At 40.8% G+C, this 27,114-nt stretch overlaps 1 protein-coding gene across 2 annotated transcripts in view; it reads right to left on the bottom strand.

The window, feature by feature from the left end:
• Positions 1-26,683, bottom strand: part of LOC126199360 (putative protein FAM10A4) — a 203,465-nt gene extending 176,782 nt beyond the window's left edge. Inside the window, exons 1-2 of one of the 2 annotated variants that reach the window (XM_049936225.1) lie at positions 26,577-26,683; positions 25,635-25,931 (exon numbers count right to left, since the gene is read on the bottom strand). In XM_049936225.1, coding sequence (XP_049792182.1) covers positions 25,635-25,926 — 292 coding nt within the window. In that variant the 5' untranslated portion in view covers positions 25,927-25,931; positions 26,577-26,683. The remainder of the gene's footprint in view (positions 1-25,634; positions 25,932-26,576) is intronic. The other variant, XM_049936226.1, reaches the window with a different exon arrangement.
• Between the last annotated feature and the right edge of the window lie 431 nt (positions 26,684-27,114).

Below are 27,114 nucleotides of genomic sequence, written 5' to 3'. Positions count from 1 at the left end.
AGACCTGCGCCTAACCCGTTTCTGCGACCGTGTCTTTTGTGTGGCCTGTGAAGTGCTCTCTGGGTGGCAAACCTGCCTACTGTCTACCAGACAGGTGCCCGTTGCAATTTTCCGCTGCCTTCAGTTAGCGCTTTGTAGTGACCGAGTGACAACGTGCAACGTAGCAAATATCAGTGAGAGTTCTTTCTTCAAATGAACACCATATCGATGGATACAATTTCGTGTAAGGTGAAAAAAGGTGATTTAACATTAGTGAAGGAAAACAAATTGAAATCGCCAATTTGGAAAAAATTCGGATACGTATTTGATGGCAACGAAAAGATAAAAGTTATAGTGGCTTGTTTTGCATGTAAAAACGTATATTCCTACACTGGACACCAAAGTGGAACTTCAAATTTGCTAAAACATTCTTGTGAGGCTGGACTAAGTAGCATAATTACTTACTTAAATACCAAGAGAGACGTGAAAAGTTCCTGAAGTTCCACCAAATTTGAAGACAGCCCGACAGAAAAACTTATCAATCTTGTCAGCAAAGACATTTTACCATTCGAAGTTGCGTGTGGATCTGGGTTTCTCGAGACGGCAGTCTCTTATTGAAGTGGGGGCCAAGTACGGTGCAGTGAGTGCTAAGGAGCTGATACCTCTGCCAACCACCATATCCAGAAATTTGAAGGAAACAGCGGATCGTCTACGTGACCACAGAAGTGAAGAATATATTCAGAGATATAGGTGGAGCACTAACTGTTGATTTATGGACTGATTCGTACCGTAAAATAAACTATATGGGAGTGACTGCACATTATGTTAATTGTGAAGAAGTAAAACTTGAGGATCGAGTGTTGTGCACCAGAAATTTTGAGAGTGAGATTAAAAAAACAGGAGAAAACATTAAACTTGAATTAATTAAGATACTACAGTCGTTTGATTTATTCAGTGCTGTGAATAGCATCGTGTTCATTACAGATAGAGGTCCAAATATTGTGGCAGCACTTTGCCAATACAAGAGGCTCTCGTGCTCAGCACACATTCTTAATACTGTGCTGGAGCACATGACTCGAGGAGACGTGAATGATGAGAAGAGTGATGTGCAGCGACTAATAAATTCCTGTCGAACTATCACAACTTTCTTTAAAAGATCTGGTCTTCAGAATTGCCTTCAGAAGTCACTGAAAGGAGATATAGACACATGATGGAACAGTAAATTGGATATGTTTGAGTCTATTAATTCACAATGGTTTGTAGTTCTGTCAACTTTGTCAGAGAAACATCAAGATAATTTGATTGATTCTATAGACAAGAGGATGTTGGAAGATATAATAACCTTTCTGACACCATTTAAAACAGCTTCTTGTGATCTCGAAGCCTCCAAAACCCCTACGCTTTATTTATGTGTGTTGTGGAAGTTAAAACTTCTCCCCTTCCTTGAAAAAAATGATGGCGACAGTCCATTTCTGATAGATTTAAAGAGTACAGCCAAATCTATTTTAATCAGCAAATGGGATGTAACAGTAACCCATAAACTTGCAACATTTTTGAATCCAAAATATAAAAACCTAAAATTTCGTAGCAGTGCCAAAAAATATGAAGTGAAAAATTATGTTGCGAGAAATTGTCCACAGTTAAAAGATAAGGAGGAAACAACATCTGGAATTCCTGCAAAAAAACAGAAGTCTGACGTACTTTTTAATGAATTTGAAGATTCCTCAGAAGATGAATCGACGAGAGATCTTGACTTTGCGTCAGATGAAATTCTCAGATATACGAATGATAAAGTCCAATTTTCGGAAGGCATCGACCTGATAGCTTGGTGGCATGGATGTGAAAACATCTATCCGCATCTTTCCAAACTCGCATACTTCGTGCACTGCATTCCAGCGTCCAGCACGCCATCTGAGAGAAGCTTCTCTACTGCGGGACAAATAATGCAGGACCAACGCACGTCTTTGAAGCCACAGACGATTGATGACATCATGTTCCTGCATAGTAATCTTCCAAAGTAAAAAGGTACTTGTACAGCTTCTCTTACTTCACTGTATTTTTTGGGCTTATCTGAATTAGTTACAATTTTTTTTCATCTGATTCTTTCTTTTACAGAATTTGAATCAGAAGCAAGCAGAGATGAAAATATTTAATCTGAAGCCTGTGAGTTTTTATTGTAATATTTATAGTAAAGAATTTCCTCAACATATTGTTAGTATTTTTACTATTCCCAACAAGAACATTTAAGTAGCATTAGGTAAAAGAAGGAAATATTTAACAAGCAATTTGTTTTGTTGTAATTTTCATATTAAAGACCTCAATTTTAAGTTTTTACTCTTCGCAAACAAGAACATTCAACAGCTAAGACATCAATATTATTAAACTAGGTAATGATGATCTCATAAGTGCCTACCTAAATTTTAGCGTGCACTACAGTAACATTTGCAGCCGCCGAGCATTGTCGCTCTTTGTGAACAGTGAAACAGCCTGGCCAGAGCGGTGGCATGGCGGACCTTGTAATTAATTACAAGTGGGACTTCAACCTACGGCTCGCGACCACCAACAAGCTGTGACTGCGATAGCCCGTGAAAGATTATTCTGATCACATTGAAAACTTACAAAATATTCAAATCCTCCAAAATAATGTGTATTTTAATTTACCAGCCAATTAGTAAAGATAAGGGCTGAAATTCGTAACAAAATTGAACATTTTAACTGTAACTCGGTATTGCTTAACAGGGAACAGTGCCTAACATTTGAAGTTATGGGACAGTGGTTTTTATGTAGACATTTTGAAATAGTTTGCAGTTCCATTAAACTCTGAAAAAAAAAATTAACATTGAAAGTATGAACTGCGAAATCTACTGCAAATTTTGTCTTAGTAATTTAGACCAATGTTGAGGATGTTTTAAAGTGTGAAAAACTTTGTTTAGTTGAGAATGAAACAGGCATTTCATTTATAGTTAGGTCTTAATTCGATAAATCAGCCAAAAGGTGAGGTTCGAGATTTCAATCGTATTTTTAGCTAAAGCTAAATGGACTCCTAATTTCTATAAGCAGTGATTTTGTTGTCACTCTTCGGAAGACGAGTTATTTCTTCCAGACAACGTCAATTATTGCTGGCAGTTTAACTTTTACACAGGTGCGCCAGCGTTTTGCAGTGTAGGCCTAATACTGTAAATATTTTCACCTGGAAATGATGAGGACTGAACACATAAGCTATAATATAATCATCAGCTGACATGAATGGCTTCAAAATTTGACACATCCAAGCAGTGAGTACAAAAAAACTGTCGGTAAATGATGCAATGTGCTAGTAACAGTTAAAAATCATCGTCATTTTCAGCTGCCTTGGCACAAGAGCAGCGAAATATAATTGTTTCTATACACGTATTTTCATCATTTAATACTATTACATTGAATTTTATTTTTTTTAAAATAGCATTTCCAATCTCACAAGATCCAAGCCGCTACTGTGTGCGCTCCGGAGCGCCAATGCTTTCCTGTTTAGAATAGTCAGCTTTAGAGTAGGTATAGAGCATTTCTTGTGATTTAAGAAGTCAAAAGTAGTTAAGTTGTCACAGAAATGGCACCCTAACAATAACTATGTCATTACATACCATAATTCTAAGTAATACTGTCTATTACTATTAATTACTCATTCAAAACTTAAATATATGTGGATGTGGATAAGGAACTTGCAGATACGGATTAATTGCTGCAGATGCAGTTGCGGATTAGGACCGTGCAGATGCAGATTGCACTTTTCTTATCCGCGCAGACCTCTAAAGATAGATGTACACTATCCTGAGGAAGTCTACTAACAAAGTTTTAAGAACCAGCTTTAAACGATGACTCTAGAAATATACTGAAACCCTCTACATATCACTCACAGAGATTGTGAGTACAAGGTAGAATAATTACAGCACACAGATGGCCGTTCACACAATCATTCTTTCCATGCTCCAGATGTGAAAGTCATGGGAAAAAACCATAATAACTTGTACAATGGGACATACTCTCTGCCATGCACTCCATGGTGGCTTGCAGAGTATAGATGTAGGTAGACTCAATTGTTGGTGAGTGATTGACTTTTCTTAGCTTTTAGATATTTCAATCCACAAAACACCCTTGTCACAACAATGAAAAAATCTGCTATGAGTAAGACAGTAGTTTATGAGTGGTATAAATGTTTCAAAGAGGGTCCAGATGGCTTTGGAGACAACAACCAGTCTGGACACCTTAGCACACCAATTACTAACAACAATGCGGAAGGAGGACAGAAAATGGTTCTGGAAAAGCACCATGAGAGAGGTTTACAATGATTTCTGCGAATCCTTTGGTTCATGTCAAGCAATTTTTTCATGTTTTGGGCACGAAATGTATAGTAGCAAAGTTTGTTCCAAAATTGTTGAATATCGACCAAAAACAATATTGCGTAGACATTGCTCAGGAATTGCTGAATGAAGCAGACAACGATCCAAAACTTCTACTTAAGGTTATAACAGGTACAATACATGGGTATGCAAGTATGATGCCAAAATCAAGGTCCAATCGGTGCAATAGAAACTGCCTGATGAGCCAAGACTGAAAAAAATTCGACAAGGTCAACCATATGTGGAGGTTCTTCTTACTGTTTTCTTCAATTTCATTGGGATGGTGCATCATGAGTTCCTGCCTTTCGGTTGTATGGTCAATAAGAAATACTACCCGGAAGTTATGTGTTGTCTGCGTGAAGGAATCTGAAGAAAATGACCAGAATTGTGGCAATACTCTTGGAGATTGCAACATGATAATACTCCTGCTCACACCTCAATGTTTGTAATTTTTTTGGAAGAAAACAAAACCTTTGTTGCCTCAGCTGCCATATTTGCTGGACATGGCCTCCTGCAACGTCTTTCTATTCCCGAGGCTGAAGAGTACTATAAAAGGACAATTTTTTGCCACCTTTGAGCAAGTAAAACCGAAATTGCTAAAGGAGATGAACACCATAACAAAATGTGAGATCCAGAAGTGCTTCAAAGAATGGAAAAAGTGTTGACACAATTGTATTATACCTAAGTGGGGATTACTTCATAGGGGACAAAGTTAATGTTGGGTAAAGCTTTGACAATGCCAGACACTTGGTGCGATGTCAGAAGTGCCAAATGAACATCGGCCAAAGGACCCAAGACAGAAGCCGACAGGCAGGATGTCAACAAGAGATTACAAAAGCTTCAATAATTTTGTACCTTTATGTTACTTTATGAATAGTGAATAAGCAACCACTTACCATTCCTACATACAATTTCCTTACATTTTCAGCAATATTATGAAACCCACAGATTGCTACTCACCACACAGTGGCGATATTAAGTCGCAGATACGCACAACAAAAAGACTGTCACGCAAGCTAGCTTTCAGCCAAAAAGACCTCGGCAGGCAGAGATTGTAGTAATGTGCGTGTGAGCTGCGTTTACGTGTGTGTGTGTGTGTGTGTAATTCCAATGAAGGTCTGTTTGGCCAAAAGCTTACCGTATTTACTCGAATCTAAGCCGCACTCGAATCTAAGCCGCACCTGAAAAATGAGACTCGAAATCAAGAAAAAAAAAATTCCCGAATCTAAGCCACACCTGAAATTTGAGACTCGAAATTCAAGGGGAGAGAAAAGTTTTAGGCCGCACCTCCAAATCGAAACAATGTTGGTCCATTGTAATATGAGACACAATTTAGGTCAAATGAATGACGACACAGCTACAGTAGTTTGGTTCCAGTCGTAAGCTTAGCAGTTAAGCTTTACCAGGTAGCCATTGCTATGCGTCTGGCGGTCCGTCCGTATTTATACGGATACCCTTACTTTTTCACGTGCTTCGTCTGGTTTGAATTGATTGCTTATTTTTCTTTGATCTGATAAGCGCCGTTTTCTTTGTTATAGGTGTTTACGTCACTCTAAGCTGAAGTTGCATTACTGTACTGTGTCATGCATTGTTTCTCGCATTCTGATAATGAGTGTTTACGGCTGGTCGCCGCTCGCGGCATGGCTTGCTTTTGTGCATGCTACCGCCGCTTACAATTAAAAAAAGAGAGAGAGAGAGAGAGGAATCGTCTCAATAGTGAAATAATGGCAAGAGACCGCTACTTGTTGTTTGTTACACTGCTTCTTTTCTTTGATAATGATCAACAAGAACCAAATAATAGACTGCGTATGATTGAAGATGTTCTGAACGAGAGTTTAGCGAAAAATTTTCTGTTTGAAAATCTTTGCAGACGCCTCTTTAGTACATTACATTCTGCACAGAAATTAGTCATCTTAGATTGAAAAATCTAGTCAATTGCCGTGCTTCATTTCTGACTGTATCACTATTACACATAAGAATAATATGAATATAAACATGACATGATATGTATGTTCTTCCGCGTTTGCTGTTGTCTCACTCTAGTTTCGTAGTTTATTAGGCAGACAGGATTTAAATGAGATAGCAGCAAACATGAAAGAATACATGGCAAAATGTTTATATTCATATTATTCTTATGGTGAAGAGAATATTGCATGTGATTCACAGTTCATAAAAGTTCCTATTAGCAACCATCTCTTCTCACAGGTAGGAAAAAATTCAGAACGTAGAGTTGGCCATATTGACAAACACCTCAAACAGTTTTGCCAGTCGGATTTTCGTAGTACATCGAAACGCTACAACATTCAAAGATGAACAATACGGAATTTGTATTTACTTCGAGGGATAATGTATGAAAATGCAGTGGTCGAAACTCGGGGCGGAGGAAAAAGCTCGTCTTCCACCTTTTTTTAAAAAAAAATTATTTACTGACGCAGAGGTTTTGGCGCCACTATTTATCTTTGTGCATGCAAAGCATGCCTGTGTAGCGCTACATATATTCGACGGCAAAAGTTAGTTGTGGCTGCACCTATCAACATTTTTCAGAACTACCGCTTACTTTGCACTCGATTCTAAGCCGCAGGCGGTTTTTTGGATTACAAAAACCGGAAAAAAAGTGCGGCTTAGATTCGAGTAAATACGGTACTTGTTTGACAATCTTACTGTTGTGCATATCTGCAATTCAGCATCTCCAGTATGTGGTGAGTGGCAACTTAGTTACATTTCACCCTGGATTTTCCATTGTTTGATTTTCACCTTGATGTATATCCACACAATACCTCCTTCATATTACACAACAGCAGATGCAAGGGAACAAAAGCACAAGCACAAAACTTAGTAGAAACAATGTACATATGTCTGCGTGTTCCTGGGTCCACACATTGCCTCACTGTTCACGCAGTCTGCTACGCATTCATTTCTTTGTTTGGCAATTTGGACTGTGTTTACTGTGATGAAAGGTGGAAAAAACAAGAAAACACTCTGATAACTATGGGTATACCAGTATCTGAATTACAGGAATACAACACACAAAGTGATGTCAACATTTTGTTTGCAAAGTTCAGATGGTCAAAGCTAGATTTTAGATTTTCTTCTTGGGAAACAGCAGTGATAAGGCTGGCAAACATATTCCATTAGCTGGCAACTGGTGACTTATACACCAGTTTGAGCTATTTATTTCACATTTCAAAACAAAGTTTTTCAGTGATTGTTCCTGAAACTGAGACACTTGTGGGCCCTAGCTGCCTGTTGTCTACTGAACAGCACAAGAGATTCCCACAAACCCAAAAAGCAATCTACTATGATACCTGTCCTCCAATTTGAAGAAATTCTGCACGCACTACTGGAGATGTAAGTGCTTGCGGAAAGTGGCTCCATGTGGACACACCTTAACAGCTTGCCATGACAGTATTCCACAAATCCTATCAAACAACTTACAATGTAACCATTCTGGTGTAGCCTACAGTTTCAAGTTGATGTAATCACACCTGTTTCTTACTGACTGGTGGTCTATAAAGTAGTGTGTGTGAAAAATTGTGTTGTCCTTTCAACATAATGTTGTGCTCTCACTGTTACTCCAGCAGCACCTACTCAGAAAAGAAATTGGAACAAGTCCAAACATCAAAAAAATTGTAACAACTTGTAACTTTAGCACAAAAGGGAGTCTGCTGCTGTAATTCTAGTGCCCATAGATGGACACACTTTTACACTGAAAAACTCATCCACATAGAAATACAAAATCATCATCATGGCAGTGTTACTGGAAATAACAACATCTAGCATTATTTCACATAAGAGCCTACACTGGACCAAATGACCTTCAAGCTGTTGTTGAGTGATTACCATTAAGTATACATGGGATTTCATCTTCTCTTGTAGGACACACATAGATAGTGAGTGACAAGAGAAACCCAGAGCTGGAGCACAGTGTATATGGAATGGCTGAGTACTGTGAAGATCCACCAATTTCACAATCTCTTTACAATCAACCCCACTGAGTGAAACAATTCAACCCAAGCATTATGATATGCGAGCACTTCATATTGTGCAACATCAAAATATCAACAAAAAAGAATTAGTGCAATAAAAACAGAATCACTGTCTCTAAATTACTGCTCAACAACAAAAAACAATGTTCTAAGTTCAAATGTATTACAATTATTAAAACTGAATGTTCTGAACTACCCACCTCAGGTGATGGAAAGATGATATCCAACCTACTCCTAAGAATACATGGCACTGGGAAAATACCTCCTCCATTTTTCAACATGGCCAGGTTCATTTACTTTATCCTCCATTTTATAATTTCTGATTGAATAGCAACTTTAATTTTGCAGTCAGAAGAATTACCAGCGACCAGAAAAGTGGGTGACCAGGCAAAACCAAAGATTGCGGTATATCTGGTCAGATCTGACTCTCAAACTCATTAAGATGGCAGACACCCCTATTTCAAGTGTATAGACAAAGTGAAACAAGATCTGGAAAGGTTAAGGGGGGGGGGGGGGGGTAGGGAAAAGAGGGGTGGGAAGTGACAACATGTTAGTTATGGAAGAAATAGGAATGGGATGTTCTCAGACAGTGTGGTTGTGAATGTGGAAAACAGGTTTGATCTCTTGTCACACTTGGAAACTGATGAGCCACAAATAGATGTAGGAGTAGACAGGACACAACAAACTTTCAAAAAAGTGTTTGAAAAGTAAGAAGCCAGAAGAAGCTGTGAAGAAGAAGAAGAAGAAGAAGAAGAAGAAGAAGAAGAAGAAAGTTTTGTTGTTAGATAGTTCACGTGGTAGAGGTGTTGGCCAACTGTTGCAGAATGAACTAGGATCAGGTTAACATGTCAAGTTTTTTTTTTTTAAACCTAGTGCTAGCCTGGATCAGGTGATAAAGGATTTAGGTCTGCTTTGTAAAGACTTCACAAAGGAAGACACTGCGGTAATAGTGGGTGGGACAGGCAACAGCATATATAGGTACCCTAATTATTCAATTGAGAGTGAACTAGTAAAGATAGCTTCAGCAACGAGACATACTGGTATGGGGCTTGTGTGCGTTTTGAGGTGCCATGACGGGCCTCATTTAAACTCTTCTGTTAGGAGAGTTAATTTAGAGGTGGAATGGCTGCTTCGATCAGATATGGAGTCTCATATGAGTGTGGTTCCTGTTGACTCTATTAGCAAGTAGGATTATAATAGGTATGGCCTCCACCTCAACTGGAAAGGGAAGGGAAAACTGTCTGGGCTAATTGCAAATAACTTAAAGGGGGCAAGGAGGGGGGGGGGCAGGGGGCACTCTCACAAGTTGGGGGGGGGGGCAGGGGGCAGTGTCACAAGTTGGGGGGGGGGGACAGGGGGCACTGTCACAAGTTGGGGGGGGGTCAGGGGGCACTGTCACAAGTTGGGGGGGGGGGGCAGGGGGCACTGTCACAAGTGGTAAAGTACCAGTGGTTACAAGTGACAGATCAGCAGTTTTTTTAGGGTAGGGAGGGCAGAAACAAAAGATGTTCAGAGACAGGCTGAAAATGGCATTCACATTGATAAAACAGGCAGCCAGAAAGCAAATTTTAATGTACACAATTCATGCAGACAGCCTTTGATTGAAACTAGAGAAATTGGCAGGAAAATTAGGTTCATCCAGTTGTAATTCAGACAGTGCACAAAATCAGTTATCGTTACTGCATCAGAATATCTGAGGACTAAGGGGTAAGCTTAATGAGTTGCTTATTTGTGTTGAAGAATTAGAGTTGAGCAAACCAGTTGATATAATCTGCCTCTCTGAACATCATGTGACCAACGGTATAGATATGTTAAATGTAACAGGATTCAAGTTAGCTTCTTATTTCTGTAGAGAAAATATGGAGTAAAGAGGAGTTGCCAAATTTGTCAGAAACTATTTTGATTTCAAGAATATTGATGTTGATAAATTTTGCTCAGAGCAGCACTTTAGAAGCTTGTGCAACAGAAGAAGTATTTCATAATAAGTACTTTATAATAGTAGGTATATACAGATCACCTTCAGGAAATTTTAACCTCTTCATAAAAAATCTGGAAGCTCTGCTGTCGCACCTCACGGTTTATTTTTTTATTTTTTATTTATTTTTTTTTTTTAAAAAGGAAACGGCAGGAAATAGTGGTTGCTGGAGATTTTAATGTGAATTTATTGAGAAGCTCCGTCAGCGAACAATTATCACAATCAGTAACACTATCATTCAATTTAGTTCCTACTGTGAATTTTGCTACTAGGATATGTAAATGCTCTGAGACAGCTATTGATAACATCTTTGTAGACAAATCTAGGGAAAAAGGCAGGTCACAAAACCAATAGTATATGGGCTATCTGATTATGACATGCAGCATCTTGTGTTAAACGTTGAAACTTGCCAGGATAAAAAAAAATCTATTAAATCTGAGTACAGGAGGGTAATAAACAAGTCAAAAATTGAGAAATTCAGGAAATTGCTCAGAAACATAAATGGATAGATGTCTACAATACTTCTGACTCAAATGGAAAATACAATGCATTCATTAATAAAGTTACCTCCACTTTTGAAAACTGTTTTCCCCTAAAAATAACTCAAATCACACAGAAGTAAAAAAATAAACTGTGGATTATGCACGGAATAAAGATATCACATGGGTCAAAAAAGATACCGTATCTACTATCCAGGAACAGCTCTCAAGTTAGAATTGGAATGTATTACAAAAATACAGCAAAATATTTAAGCAAATAATCCAGAAATCAAAGTGGCTTTATTATGAGAAAAACATAATTACATCATGCAACAAAATAAAAACTGTATGGGATATAGTGAAGACAGTGGGGCCAAAAAGGAAGAGGAATAGATAGCTCTAAAAATAAATGAGACATTGGTAACAAGTACATGTAGTGTTGCAAACCTCTTAAACAAGTACTTCATATCTGTTACTGACAGCTTGGGGTTATCAAGTTTGGTGAACAATGCAATGCAGTATCTGAGGCTAGTCCTTAAAAATACCTTCAGTACAATGGAAATAACACTCGTGTCTCCCAAAGATGTTGGTTGGTTGGTTTAAAAGAGGGGGGAAGGGACCAAAATGCTAGGTCATCAGTCCCTTGTTCCAAATAAAACAATGCCACAAGGGCGAGAATAAAACAAGTGAGACTGACAACACAAAACGGAGAGAAAGGAAAAACCACAAGAACGATGGAAGGGCATGGACAAAATGGGAAAAGAAAAACACAGAAACCCAAGAAACAGGTAGAAGAGATTAAAACGACAAAACAGATAACCACGGCTGGCTGACCATGAGAATAAAAAAGGAGAAGCCAGCCATGCTGCAACACGTTAAAACCTCCACCCTAAAAGCACTAGGGTGGAGGGGACAGAGGGACAAAGGACATGCACTAAAACTTAGATAAAATGATAAAAGCCACCCTCATGAATAAAACATATAATTAAATCAGCTAATGAGGCATTGGCTCTGAGCACTATGGGACTTAACATCTATGGTCATCAGTCTCCTAGAACTTAGAACTACTTAAACCTAACTAATCTAAGGACAGCACACAACACCCAGCCATCACGAGGCAGAGAAAATCCCTGACCCCACCGGGAATCGAACCCGGGAACCCGGGCGTGGGAAGCGAGAACGCTACCGCACGACCACGAGACTAATGAGGCATTGTCAGATAAAATTAGCGTGAACGAGTCCGGTAACCAAAGATTTCATCACAGCGCAGTCAAAGTGTGACAGTGCACCAGAATATGGGCCACTGTCAACTGGGCGCCGCATCAACACTGAGGCGGGTCTTCAGGAGGTAACCGTGGGTCACCCAAGTGTGGCCAATGTGGAGCCGACAGAGAACCACAGAGTCCCTACGAGAGGCCCACATGGAGGACAGCCACACATTCATAGTCTCCTTCATGGCATGCAGTTTGTTGTGCTTAATGAGACTATGCCATTCCGTCTACTAAAGGCGCAAAACCTGTTAGCTTAAAAATGAACGCAGGTCAGTAATTGAAATGCCAATCTCCATAAACGGTTTCCGCATAGCCTGTTTGGCAAGCCCATCAGCAAGATCATTGCCTGGGATTCCGACGCGTCCTGGGGACCACACAAACACCACTGAATGAGCGGACCATTCCAGGGCAGAGGTGGACTCCTGGATGGTTGCTACCAAAGGATGACAAGGGTAGCACTGATCGATAGCTTGTACACTACTCAAGGAGTCAGTATACATAAGAAACGACTCCCAAGGGCATAAACGGATGTGCTCAGGAGCACGAGATATAGCCACCATCTCTGCAGTGAAAACACTGCAGCCATTGGGCAAGGAATGCTGTTCGATATGTCCTCTATGGACATACATGAAGCCAACGTGACCATCAGCCATCGAGCCGTCAGTGTATACCACTTCATGGCCTCGGTACATGCCAAGAATTGAGAGGAAGTGACAGCAGAGAGCCGTGGGGTGATCCAAGTCCTTGGGGCCATGTGAAAGGTCCAGGCAAAGCTGCAGCCTACGTGTACACCATGGAGGTATACACGAATGGACCTCGAGTGTAGGTGGTAAAGGCAAGGACTCCAGTTGAGATAGAAGGGATCAGATGCAAACTGCAATTGTAAGCCCTGAGCTGGGAAGCCAATGCGGGAGATGAACCACCGTGGGTGGGAAAAGGAGACGGTAATTCAGATGCGCAGCAGAACTACGAACATGTGCAATGTAACTGGTGAGCAGTTGTGCACGGCTGACCTGCAATGGAGGGACTCCAGCCTCTGCCAGAATGCTGGTCACTGGACTTGTCCTAAAAGCTCCCGTTGCTAGTCAAACACCACAGTGGTGCACTGGGTCGAGTTAATGCAATCATGAGGGCACCACCGAACCATAAACCAGACTCCCATTGTCAAGGAGGGATCAAACAGGGGCTCTATGGAGCTGCAGCAGCATAGAGCAATCTGCACCCCAGTTGGTGTTGCTCAGGCAGCGGAGGGCATAGAGGTGCTGCCAGCACTTCTGCTTAAGCTGACGAAGGTGAGGAAGCCAAGTCAATTGGACGTCGAAAAACAGTCCTAAAAATCAATATGTCTCTGCTACAGTGAGGGGATCATCAGTAAGGTAAAGTTCTGGATCCAGATGAATGGTATGACACTGACAGAAATGCATAACACAAAACTGTGTGGCCGAAAGCTGGAAGATGTGATCTTGAGCCCATGACTATGCCTTGTGGATGGCTCTCTGTAGGTGGTAGGTGCCGCTCAGCAGCACCAGTACTAGTGAAGGAGTACGAAATGCAGAAGCCGTCTGCATACAGAAAAGGCGAGATGGACGACCCTACAGCTGCTGCTAGACCATCAGTGGCCACTAAAAATAGAGATACACTCAACACGGAGCCCTGTGGGACCCCATTTCCCGGATATGGGGAGGGGGGGGGGGGGGGGGAACTATGGGTGGCACCAACTTGGGCATGGAAAGTAAGTATGAAGCGACAGGAAATTCTGGATAAAAATCAGGAGCAGGCCTCGGAGACCCCACTCGTAAGATGTGGAAAGGATATGATGTCACCAGGTCGTGTCATACGCTTTTCGTAAATCAAAAAAGACAGCAACAAGGCATTGGTGTCTGAAAAAGGCTGTTCAGATGGCAGACTAGAGGGACACAAGATTATCAGTGGTAGAGTGACCAAGGCGGAAACCACACGGAGCCAGTAGGCCACGTGACTCCAGGACTTAACCCAACTGCCGACACACCATACGTTCCAGCAGCTTACGAAGAACGTTGGTGAGGCTGATGGGCCAATAGCTATCCACACCAAGCAGGTTTTTGCCTGGTTTGAGCACTGGCATGATGGTGCTCTCCCACCAGTGCGATGGAAAGACGCCATCGCGCCAGATCCGGTTGAAGATCATGAGGTGATGTCGCTTGCAGTCAGATGAGATGTTTAATCATCTGACTGTGGATCCGCTCTGGCCCAGGAACTGTGTCGGGGCAACATGCAAGGGCACTAAGGAGCTCCCACTCCGTGAATGGGGCATTTTAGGGTTCACTGTGGCGTGTAGAGAAAGAGAGGACTCTCCCTTCCATCCGCCATTTTAGAAAGGTTGAGGGACAATTCTCCGACACAGAGGTGTGAGCATAGTGCTCAGCAATCATGTTTATGTTGGTAGATAACAAGCCATTTATGTTAGTAACAGGAATACCTGTTGGGGTCTGGTACCCAAAAACTCATTTGATCTTTGCCCAGACTTGGGAAGGTGATGTATGGCACCCAATGGTGGGGATTTATCTCTGCCAACACTCCTGTTTCCCTCTTTTGATACGCTAGCAAATGCGGAAACAGAGCTGTTTAAAAGGCTATGAGGTGCTCCAGGGAAGGGTGCCGCTTATGCCGCTGTAGAGCTCACCGAGACTCATTAATTGCCTCAGTGACTTCCGGCGATCACTAAGGGACTGTCTTTCCGCCAGGGGCACCACAAAGGACGAGGGATCGCAGTTTCCGCCGCAGAAACAATCATTGTAGTTACCTGCTCAACCACCACATCAATGTTACTATGTGGGGGGGATTCAATGGTGACAGCAGAGGTGAAAGCCACCCAGTCTGCCTTGTTTAAAGCCCATTGGGGTAGCTGTCCATGGGCTCGACTCCGGGGCAGTGACAGGAAGATGGGGAAGTGGTCACTACCACTCAGGTCTCATGGGCTCTCCAGGGATAGATGGTAGAAGGCCACCAGGACTACAAACCGAGAGATCAATGGCCGAATATGTGCCACGTGCCGTACTGAAATGTGTGGGGGCACCTGTATTTAAGAGAGATCAATGGCCGAATATGTGCCATGTGCCATACTGAAATGTGTGGTGGCACCTGTATGTAAGAGGCAGAGATCGAGTTGTGACAGTAAATTTCCGAAATCTCTGCCTTGGCTAGTAAGCACGGTGCCACCCCACAAGGGGTTATGAACGTTAAAATCTCCCAAAAGTAGGAAAGGTTTGGGGAGTTCATCAACCAGTGTAGCCAATACCTTCAGGGGTACTGCACCATCTGGAAGAAGATATACACTGCACACAGTTATTACCTGTGTCGTACTTATCCTGACAGCCGCAGCTTCAAGAGGGGTTTGAAGAGGCACAGGTTCACTGCAAACTGAGTTCAGGACATAGACACAAACTCCACCTGTCACTCTATTATAGTCACTACAGTTCTTGTAATATCCCCTATAGCTGTGGAGGACAGGGGTCTGCATTTCCAGGAACCAGGTTTCCTGAAGGGCAACGCAGAAAGCAGGTGTAAGGCTCAAGAGTTGCCATAGCTCAGTCAGGTGGTGGAAAAAAACTGCCGCAATTCCACTGGAGAATGACGTTATCATGAGGCTGGGAAGGCATGAAGTGCGCAAGGAGGCAACTTATGTCTCAGGGTCACCCGCTGCCACTGATTGATATTTGTGGCCACTTCTATGGTCAATGAGGCATCAGTGCGATCCAGGTCCGCAGGGGACGCTAAGATCTCCACCTCATCCTCAGGTGCAGAACTAATAGGGAGTGGGGGTGATGGAGCCACCAGAGGGTCCTGTTTCTTAGCAGACTTCTTCTTAGTTTGTTTTCTCTCTCACTTCTCTTTAGGGGCTTGCTGGGAAGATTTCTCCATAGCAGCTTCAGGCACGGATGAAGACTGTGAATCTCCGCCGTGGCATTAGTGGAGACCTTGGGAGAGAGGGCCCCAAGGAACCCCTTCCGCATGAGAGGAGCTGGAGGAGGCTGTTGCTTCTCCGGCATGGGTGGAGGGGACCAATGTCCCCTGCATTTGGGGCAGTCTTACTCCCGAAGTAGGTGCTTTGGAAGTAATGGAGGAGGATTTGTCCCATACCACCAAGGGGGTGGACGTATTCTGGTGACCCGGAGGGCCCACTGTTCATGGCACAGAGTGAGGAACCACAGGCACTTGGGACAGCGATGGTTGACGCAGCTGCAGCATATGTCGACATTAGCCGAATGGGGTGTAATCTTTCAAATTTATGTTTAGCCTCTTGGTCAGTCAACCAGTCCAGGGTCTTGCACTCCATGATTTTCTGCTCCTCTCTGAGCACTGGACAGTCTGGCGAGCGGGGAGGGGAGGGGGGGTGGGGGGGGAAGTGCTCTCCACAGCTGATTCAAGTGGGAAGAGGCGCACATGGAGTATCTGGGTGCAATGGACATCCGCAGTCTCGACATGTGGTGCTGGAAGTGCAGCGGGAAAACATGTGCTCGAACGTCCAGCACTTAAAGCACCGCATACGGGGAGGGATGTATGGTTTAACGTCACAGCGGTAAACCTTGACCTTTTCAGGCAATGAATCACCCTCAAAGGCCAAGATGAAGGTATCGGTAGCAACCCTGTTGTCTTTGGGTCCCCTGTAAACGTGCCGGATGAAACGAACACCACGCTGTTCTAAATTGGCACATGTGGGGAGTTTACAGCTTAGGCGTCATCAGCAGTGCGATCCCTGTGTTGTCAGGGGGCTCACACCAAACGGGTACATGACGGCCCCACCACAACGGACTGGCTACTGTGCTGGATATTAGGTGGCAGTATGGATAACTTGTGCACCACGTAAGCCATCCTTCCCCATATGGCCCGCACTTCTGTAGAATTTTGAAAGTGGCAGATCAAACCATAGAATGGGACCTGGACTCATAGGGCCAAAAAGTACGAGACTCTTTTTAGCCGCCTCTTACGACAAGCAGGAATACCTCAGGCCTATTCTAACCCCCGAACCCGCAGGGTGTCCCAAAGAGGTAGCATCCATCATAAAATCCTTAAAATGCAAGTATTCCAGTGGGTATGATAACATATCAACAAAGTTGATCAAAGAATGCTCATGCGAGTTGAGTTCTATCTTAAGTTATTTGGGTAATCAATCTCATATCAGTGGAACATGTCCAGACTGGATACAGTATGCCGACATTAAGCCTTTCAAGCGTCTCCTTATGCATCTGACTGCTAATAATATATTGTCCAAGTCACAGCTTGGATTTCTTAAGGGTTCTGATATAGAGAAAGCTATTTATACTTACAGTGAGAATGTACTTAATTCATTAGATAATAAATTAGTGGCTACTGGTATTTTCTGTGACCTGTCAAAAGCCTTTGACTGTGTGGACAACAGCATTCCCTTAAGTAAATTAGAATATTATTGTGTCACCAGCAATGCTGCAAAATGGTTTGAGTCTTATCTATCTAACAGGAAACAAAGGGCGTCATTGCAAACATTCCTGTGCAGTAAGCAGTCAGTCTTCATCTGACTGGGAATTAATTACATGTGGTGTTCCTAAAGGTTCCATCTTGAGTCCATTGCTTTTTCTTGTGTACATTAATGACCTCTTAACTGTTAGATTGCCAGATGCTAAGTTTGTTTTGTTTGCAGATAATACAAACATTGCAATAAGTAGCAAGTCAGGTACATATTTACAAATAGCCGCTTATCATATTTTACTGACATTAATAAGTGGTTTAAAGCTAATTCAATGTTATTACACTTTGAGAAGACCTACTATACGCAGTTCAGAACCTGTAAGAGATTTCCTTCCAGCATGTGTATGACCTATGAAGACATGCAGATTGAAAAGGCTGACAGTGTTAAATTTCTGGGATTACAACTTGATAATAAATTCAGTTGGGAAGCGCATACCACAGAACTGCTTAAGCGCCTAAACAAGTCTGTATTTGCCGTGAGAATGATGTCAGATGTAGGAGATATAAATACAAAAAAATTTGCATACTCTGCTTACTTTCATTCTATTATGTCATATGTTTTCATACTCTGGGGCAACTCATCAAACCGAGCATAAGTTTTTAGGGTGCGAGAGCGTGTGATAAGAATCTTTTGTGGTGTATCTTCAAGAACAGTATGTGGAAACATGTTCAAGGAACTTGGTATTCTAACCACTGCTTCTCAGTATATTTATTCCTTAATGAAATTTTTTGCAAGTAATACATCCCTATTTCCAACCAATAGCTCAATACATAGTATCAATACTAGGAATAAGAACAATCTACATAAAGACCTAAAATCACTTACCTTGGTCCAAATATTCAGGAACACACATTTTCAATAAATTGCCAGCAACCATTAAAAACTTGGTTTCAGATAAAGAACGGTTTAAACAGAGTTTGAAAGACTTTTTGATAGGCAACTTCTTCTGCTCCATAGATGAATATCTTAACTGAGAGTGTTAAGCCAGCTTAAGTAAAAATATTTCTTTGATATCAGTTTTGACAGCACTTGGTCACAACAGTCAGATTAGGTATTTTGTGTATGATAAGTTTATTAATAGTGCATAAGTGTTTCATTCTGACAGCATGTAAATTCTGTAAATATTAGCTGTTCCAGTTTATTGCATTATATTCACCTATTTCGACAATCTCCTGACAAATGATCAGGGTAGTAAGTATTATATTCAAATGTTTTATGTTATACCCACACACACACACACACACACACACACACACACACACACACACACACACACAAGCGCACAAACAAATACAGATAATATGAAAAATATGTAATTGTAGAAATAACATTAATGTAGCGGGACAACCACCATATTTTGGGGTTTTCGATGGGGACAAAATAAATATACAACAAGCCTAATATGGAAGAAAAACCAGACAAAAGCTAATACAAAAATCAAGGGAACAAAACCCTCACCAATTGAAAAAAAAATCACAATAAAAAAACTGGTATAAATTTCACTTGACCTATGTAGCTCAAATGTAGTTCAAGACACCACACATGGCTTCAAAAGATGCCACTCAAAAGTTTCACTTGATATACATGACACAAAAGAAATCCATGGTACTACAAAACCATACACAACTCAAAACTCCAGTATCTAATGCAGCACTTGAGCTATAGACACTGGAAAAAACAATCATCACCAGAAAAAAATGGTTCAAATGGCACTGAGCACTATGGGACTTAACTTCGGAGGTCATTAGTCCCCTAGGACTTAGAACTACTTAAACCTAACTAACCTAAGGACATCACACACATCCATGCCCGAGGCAGGATTCGAACCTGCGACCGTAGCGGTCGCGCAGTTCCAGACTGTAGCGACTAGAACCGCTCGGCCACTCCAGCCGGCTCACCACCACAAAATAATTAATGTAGCGTAATGAAATTTTAGCAACATGTTTGTCTAGGTAACATATGTAAGTGATTAACATTGCAAGATCACAGGTTAAATTAGGCACAAGATAAGCCAGTGAAAATGTGAAATGCTGGCGCATTAATAACCATTATCACCGCCAGATTGTTGAATGCAAGCATACAAATATGCATGCACTGTGTTGTACAGGTGCTGGATGTTGGTTTGTGGGATGGAGTGCCATGCCTCATGTACTTGGTCAGTCAATACAGGGATAATTAATGCTGGTCACGGATGACGCTGGAATTGTCTCCTGATGATGAACCATATGTTCTTAATTGGAGAAAGATATGGTGATCAAGCAGGCCAAGGAAACATCATGACACCCTGTAGAGCATGTTGGGTTACAACAGTAGAATGTGGGTGAGTGTTGTCCTACTGGCAGACGCTCCCGGTAATGCTGTTCATGAATGGCAGCACAACAGGTTGAATCATAAGACTGACATACAATTTGTAGTCAGGATGTGTGGGATAACCACAAGATTGCCTCTACTGTCATATGAAATTGCACCCCAGACCATTACTCCAGGTATAGGTCCAGTGTATCTAGTACACAGACAGTTTGGTTGTAGGCCCTCTACCAGCCTCCTCCTAACCAACATACGGTAATCTGTGTTATGAGGCAGAACCAGCTTTCATCAAAAAATACAAGAGACCTCCACCCTGCCCGTCAATGAGCTCTCACTTGACACCAGTGAAGTCATAAATGGAGGTGGTTTGGAGCCATTTGAATGTGTGCTACATGGCCTCTGGCTTGGAACTGTCTTTGAAGTAACTCATTTGTAACAGTTTTGAAGTAACCCATTTGTAACAGTTCGCTATGTCACTGTGGTGCCACATGCTGTCCCATCGAAAACGCCACACATATTGGTCTCGGGTCCGTTATGCAGCTACTTTGGTCAATCTTGTACCTTCTGCACAAATATCACACTACACATATTCACAATTAAACCAAATAACTGTAGGAATTTTATTATGGTCTACACGCCATCTCCCATGCAAATCATAGATTGAGCTGTCCTCTACACAACACAAAATTTCAACAGTCACCATGCGCATGTGCACACTCAAGAACTGCTCAGCCACCACGGCCGGCCCATGATTTTAAAGCTGTTTTAACCTCATCCACGAAAAAAGTGCATGGGGACGCTGTAGTGGACATCAGCAATGTGCAGCGTCGAGTGAAGAAGTTTGGTAATGGACATTGCAGATAAACTGTGTGCTGTAGTCGGCAGACATCATTTGTCACAGGCGCCAATCAAGGACACGCGATGAAGTGATGCGAGAAAACACATGTTGCAAGTTCACAATTAACAGCAAAACCTCTGTAACCACACTTAGGAACCTTAAGGAGGCAGTAATGCGTGCTCCCATATATGCCATTTTTCACAACCCAAGCGATTGAAAAATAGGCTGGTCAGCGGTTTCTCATGCTCCCCATCTGACTTCTACCTGTTTGGACCTAAGAAAAATGACCTATATTTTTACAGATTCAATTACTTGGATGGGGTTATAGCAGCTTTAAAATCATGGGTAAAGAAGCAAAACCCTGAATTTTTCTAAATTGGTTTTGAAGCCTGGATTCAACGATGGCACAAATGTGAAAAATCCATAGTGACGATGTTGAACAATAGTCTCATACACAGGAGGGTTCAAGCTAAGATCTGTACTAATTCTACTGTTATACATTCATTATTATTTTTTATGATGCAGGCGGCATTACTTTTTGATCTAACACTGTATTATCCATTACTGCCGACATCAAAATTATCACTAAGCCCCACAAGTGGCTAAAGTGTAGAACAAGATAGAAGCAGTCACAGTGGTGTTTCTTTACTGCTCGTAGGTTCGCAGTATGTCAGTTTTACATAGCAATGTAACCAATGAGAGGCAAGAAAACAAATTTTGTACTGCTGAAATAGAACAAAAATATTTTCTTCATTGTTGTCATAAATATTTTATGACACAATTTACAAGGTTGTGGCTAGGTTGGAACCCAATAGCACAGTTTTAATTAATAATTCTGGTTGTCAAAACAGCTGCCTGTTTCTTTGGAATGTGTTACAGTTTCGGAGGTAGTGATGTACTAATTTGACAATGTGCCAACTTTCCTTTGAAACACGTTGTCTGTCCATGGCTCTCTCACTGGCTGCATAGATCCAGCAGTTGACACAATGTACACAACTGACCCTGATCTAAAAATTCACTGCCACAAACCCTTCCAACATTATTCTTACAAACAGTACTCAAGGAGTTCAGTGAAGCACTAAAATTGCTCACAAACAATTTAGAAATATAAACATCACACTAGAGAGCCCCACAGCACCTTCCAACATGCCCTCTGTAAACACAATTAGTTTGGCTACTTAAAGAGAGACTTGAACAAAATTCCCCGAGATTTACTGGCAATAAACAGTAGTTTAACTGCAATTTTTAAGCATCAATAATTTATATGGAATAAATTGATATAACTGACATACTTTGAAATATTAAATATTTAAAAATTTTTGATTTATAAACCAGAATAAAATTTAATTTCAATGCAAGGTTAAAAGCACAAAATTCTCTGATATTTTATGAAATTCCTTAAATTCCCTGAGAGTTCTCCAACTTTTCCATGTATAATGCAATTCTTGGAGAATTCTAGGGTTTCCAGAAGAATCGCCATCCTGACAATCCATTTCAAATATGTCACACCACCATGATGTCATGTAACGTAACACAATACATCATGGGTCAAACCATACGGGTGGTACCACAAATTTCAGTTGACCCAATAAAATACTCAGTGCGCATGAAAAACAAAAGTAGCATTGACTATCAGCTACATAAGAATTCATTCTACTTTTCATTTTGCCTGTTTTTCATTTGCTCCCAAACTTAATATGTATTTCTAGGTTCTTCATGGTAAAAGAACAAAAAGTTTTATCTATCTTGACTGAAAAATAAGCTCAAGCCCTTAAAAAAGGAAATTATAAAGATTAGGACGAAGTAATACAATGTGTCACACTTCCCTTGGCACTGTGAAGAAGAGTTATGTTTCATAAGTAGGCCTACAATATTAATTTATACTTTTCAGTACCACAGCATTATTATATCTACTAAATTATTAAGTTACTATCCTAAATATGTTATGACATCCCTATATTTAAATCTAAGATCAGGCAAAGAAGGATTTGCTTTTTTGTTGTATTTTTGAAGATGGAGAGTTTGCAATGCATTGAGATGTCCACAAGCAATCTACTGCACAGAAAAAAAAAAAAATGTTCTGTGAGCTTTACAAATATGGCAATAGAAAGTGCTGGTAGAATATAAATAATTTAGTAGTTGGTAGCTCACTAAGGTGCTGAGCTCTTGAAAGGCACATTTAAAAAAACACTCCCACCGTCTGGCCACCAGCGGATAGCACATCCAAAGAGAATATAATTCCATTTTCCAGTATACTGATGGTCTCACAAGGCTTTCACAAACAGTCACGATCCTTCAAACCTACTCTGCAGACAGATTTCCCGCACCACATCCCCATACACCCTGAATCCTACCTCATCCCCAAGAATCAGCTGTAAACAAGCAACCCCCATTGTGGACTGGAAATACTGTACCGTATCTTTCGTCAGGGCTTCGACTTTATACCATTTTATTCTATACACAATTCTTCCCTCCCCAAATTGTATACCACCACTCACCCAATTTACACAATATACTAGTCCATCCTTAAGCCACGCCCACTCTCAACTCCTTTCCACATGGAACCTTCCTCTGTGGAACACTCAATCTGATACACCCACCCAACACATACAATATTAGTCCTGCAATAGGCTTGTCCTACCCAATCAGGATGGAAGCAGTCATGTCATTCTGCAGCTCTGTTTCAATATCGGCAAATCGTTTTAGGTGGTCACGACCACCAACCAAATGTTCACCTGAAAGAATGCGCACTGCCAAATGGTGGCCAAGGGCAGAGTTCACATCCAGTGACAGAACATGCTGCCGAGGACGATGTGCTCTATTTCAACTGCTGCTTCCCAACCTGGGCCATCTGGATCCTTGCCCCAAACAGCAGCTTCCCTGAACTATGTGTAGATCGTAGTTGTCCTAGTAACGCATCCTTCGTTATCGTGATCCTCCTGGCTTCAATCTCCACTAGCCCCATCCCCCACATTCCTCTCTACTCTACCCCAAGACTCTCAACTCCCAAATATCTCTCCTCCTGTTGTCTGCCCCGCCCAATACACTCTTCCATGTCATGATCATGCAAAACCTTTGATTTATGAGACTTTCAATGGCTCAATGCCTCTAATTTCCCATGTCATTTGATATTTACACAGTACAACATTTTACAGAAGTCACTTTCAATATTTACTAGTAAAATCAGTAGCACAGTCAGTCAGTCAGTGGAGAGACCAAATTAAATTTATTGGTCAAAATGGCGTATGGTAGAAATTTTGAAAAAAGTTCCAACTGGCTGTTTAAATGTAGCAAAGTTTCCCAGCCACCAAATAAGGGTTGGAGTAACGGAAGTGGTGCAAATGGCAGAGGGGAGCAGACTGCATTCAAAGATCTTTTACTTATAAGTGATTATGTGCATACATTTACCGTAAAATGAGTGTTGCTAAATGGGTCATGGTCATAGGATCTATTAATGATCAAGTTAGTTACAAAAGCAATATGTTAGAATATGACAATGTGGATACAAATTGCTGTGCAAGAAGCAAGAAAAGGACAATTGCACATCATTCTTTCCACCAATCTCACTCATTATGCTAACATAAAAATCAGTTCAGAATGTGTCTAGCAATGAGAAATATCCCGATGGTACATTATGAGAAATTGTTATAAACACCCAATGAAGAAGCACCCTCAACAACTAAACAACTCTTCTGTAACAACAGAAGCATAGCTGATGCTACAAAGGGTCATCTGAACCTACTGAAGCCAGTCATCAATTTTGACTCATGACATAACGATGTGGCCCTCAACACCATATGAGCGTATAAAGAGGTCGAATAATGACAATATTTATTTTGATTCACTATTACTTACTGAAATACATGTAGCAGTGACCCATTTGTAGTGTATCCCATGACATAGATAAGGCTAGGAAGTGACAGCCTGACTGTGACTTGATACAGACATGAACACATACACAAAATCTTAATTGTGGTTTACAATAATAACATGAACTGGAGGTCACGTTTCAAACCATCTTAAATGTCTAAGTCTGCAACTTCTGGGTGAACATATAATATCAGAATTAGGAGATGGATGTGTCAAACAGTTGACTAACTTTTAATTACACAGGGAAAGAGACTGAATATAGTTATGCATATGTTATTAAACATGTTTATTTTTTAAAAATCAAGAAATCATGTAAATGATCAGCATTTTGCCATACTTTTCCACTTCAAATATGCACTATAATTGTAAAGTTGACTCATATCACAACATAGTGACAGGTCATAATTGTGATTCACAGAACTTGCCAATAAGTAACTAATTGATCTGCAGCAGAGCACAATGTACACGTGAAAGCTTGCTCATGAGTTGATGAAGGCAATGAATGGGGAATTGTGAGAATGAATATAATTCTTGTTATCAAATACACTTTAAGGATATTGGATGTTGACGAGTGGTTTAAGACTGCGGTTTTTTTGTGATGCCACTGGTCAAAGAAAGCCAGTGGTATTGGTATGTTCAATATTTCCACGACAAATATAAACCCTGTAAGCAGTCATGTCCTCTAGCAAACCAACATAAGAATGATGATTATTTCATCACACCTCACCTCATATCTTCCCAACAGCCAGTAAGTATTTTTAGAAATTTTTTTTAAGGCCCCATTTACCTGTATTTTCTAGGTAAATGCTCAGTTTTCCTGTTATTCTTATGATCAGTTAAAAGGCTGCCCATTACATGAGCAACCATTTGGCAATTCCACAATAACATGCAATTTACTTCAACATTCATGAAATAGGGCCTATATTCTAACACAGCCTTTTCCCCTCACACCCTCCATGTCGTTAGAAACTACATATTCTGGTTAGTGTATGTGCTTTCATTTCTACATTACTACAAAACCAAAGCTTTCTACATTTGTAACAGCTGTAGCCATTTGAGGTCTCTTACCAACAACCCCTGTCATGTCTAATTCAACATCACTCTCTTCACTTTCCACTTTGGGTTCATCCTGTTCAGGCTGTGGCTCAGCTTTCTTGGGCTCCTTTGTTGGGGATGGCATTTCTCCATCTCCATGACCACTTGTCGGTGAAACCTCAGGAATTTCTGCTCCAAGTTCCTCCAAGTACTCACGGAAAAATGACAGTTCTGCTGTCTTAATAATTTTTGGATTTGTACGACACACATCTATAAATGCACGCAGCTGTGTTAGCTGTTCTTTGCCAAAGGGTAAACTTGCCATTGTGCCTGCAAAAATCGTAAACATTAATAAGATGGAAGTATACTAATAAGAACATGTGATTACTTCAATAACACTTTAACGACGACATTAGTGATAACGAATTATTAACTCTTGGTTATTTCTTTAACACGCACAAATAATCACGCACTGACACCCCACACTCAACAATAAATTTTATGTTTGTCGCAGCACTGAACGAACTACAAAAACCATTTGTAACATTAGTGTCTAAGGCATCACGTCCAAAATAGAAATATTCCCTACAACTAGTTATCCTTTTTTCCGGCCATTGTTCATTCCACAATGCTAACGGCACATTCGGTGTACTGTCATTCGAACGCACTATTATGACCCATGCCGCCCTTAAACGAATTTCTGTCTTCCGCGAACAAAGTTGTAAACAAAAAGTGCCAGTTCCATGACCTAAAATAACTTCCTTGTGATAAGTAAATAAACAAATTATTTTACCAGTGTACATACACTATATAAATATTTGGCATCCACACTAGGAAGATTAATGTTCAGACTTTATGAAGTAGCGCAGCTTTTCATCGTCATACCCAGCAAACTGTTTACTGCAAATAATTTTATTGCATAATTTCGACAACAATATTTTCTATAACAATATGATAGACATCTATCACTTTTACCTTACCACACGCGCTCGTCAAGAAACCGCAATTCGAACTCTTGTCCACAAACAAACTTCTAGAAACCAAAGATCATGAAACACGAGGTTACGGTGATACGTTTACTCATGCCATAGATCTTTATCTCAATCTCGCTACAGATCACAGTCGCGACACTTCGCCTCGATTTTGTTCCCTAGTGCGCCAGCAGCACGCCAAGCGGCCAATAAGTTGAATTGTTGGGTTCGGCGCGATCGTGAAAGCGAAAGCGAATAGTAGTTCTTTATTTTGGTACCGTATACACAATGGTTTGTACTAATGGGAACATAGTGGAGGGCAATAAACTGCAGCAACTGTAAGTTTGCTGTCATTTATTATAGACAATTTCATTCTGTACGTTCTATATTTTAATTTCTGTGTATAACAAATCCAATTGTATACAATTTCATTTTGTATATTCTATATTGTTAATTTCTATGTATGACAAGTCGAATATCGTTTGTACGATGACACAGATGCTAAATAAATAAATAAATACATAAACAAGAAGATACCACAT

This window comes from Schistocerca nitens, chromosome 8 (genome assembly GCF_023898315.1).
Source record: "Schistocerca nitens isolate TAMUIC-IGC-003100 chromosome 8, iqSchNite1.1, whole genome shotgun sequence".
NCBI lineage: Eukaryota > Metazoa > Arthropoda > Insecta > Orthoptera > Acrididae > Schistocerca > Schistocerca nitens.
The sequence above is the reverse complement of the archived record's forward strand: the minus strand, read 5'-3'. Positions and strand labels throughout refer to the sequence as shown.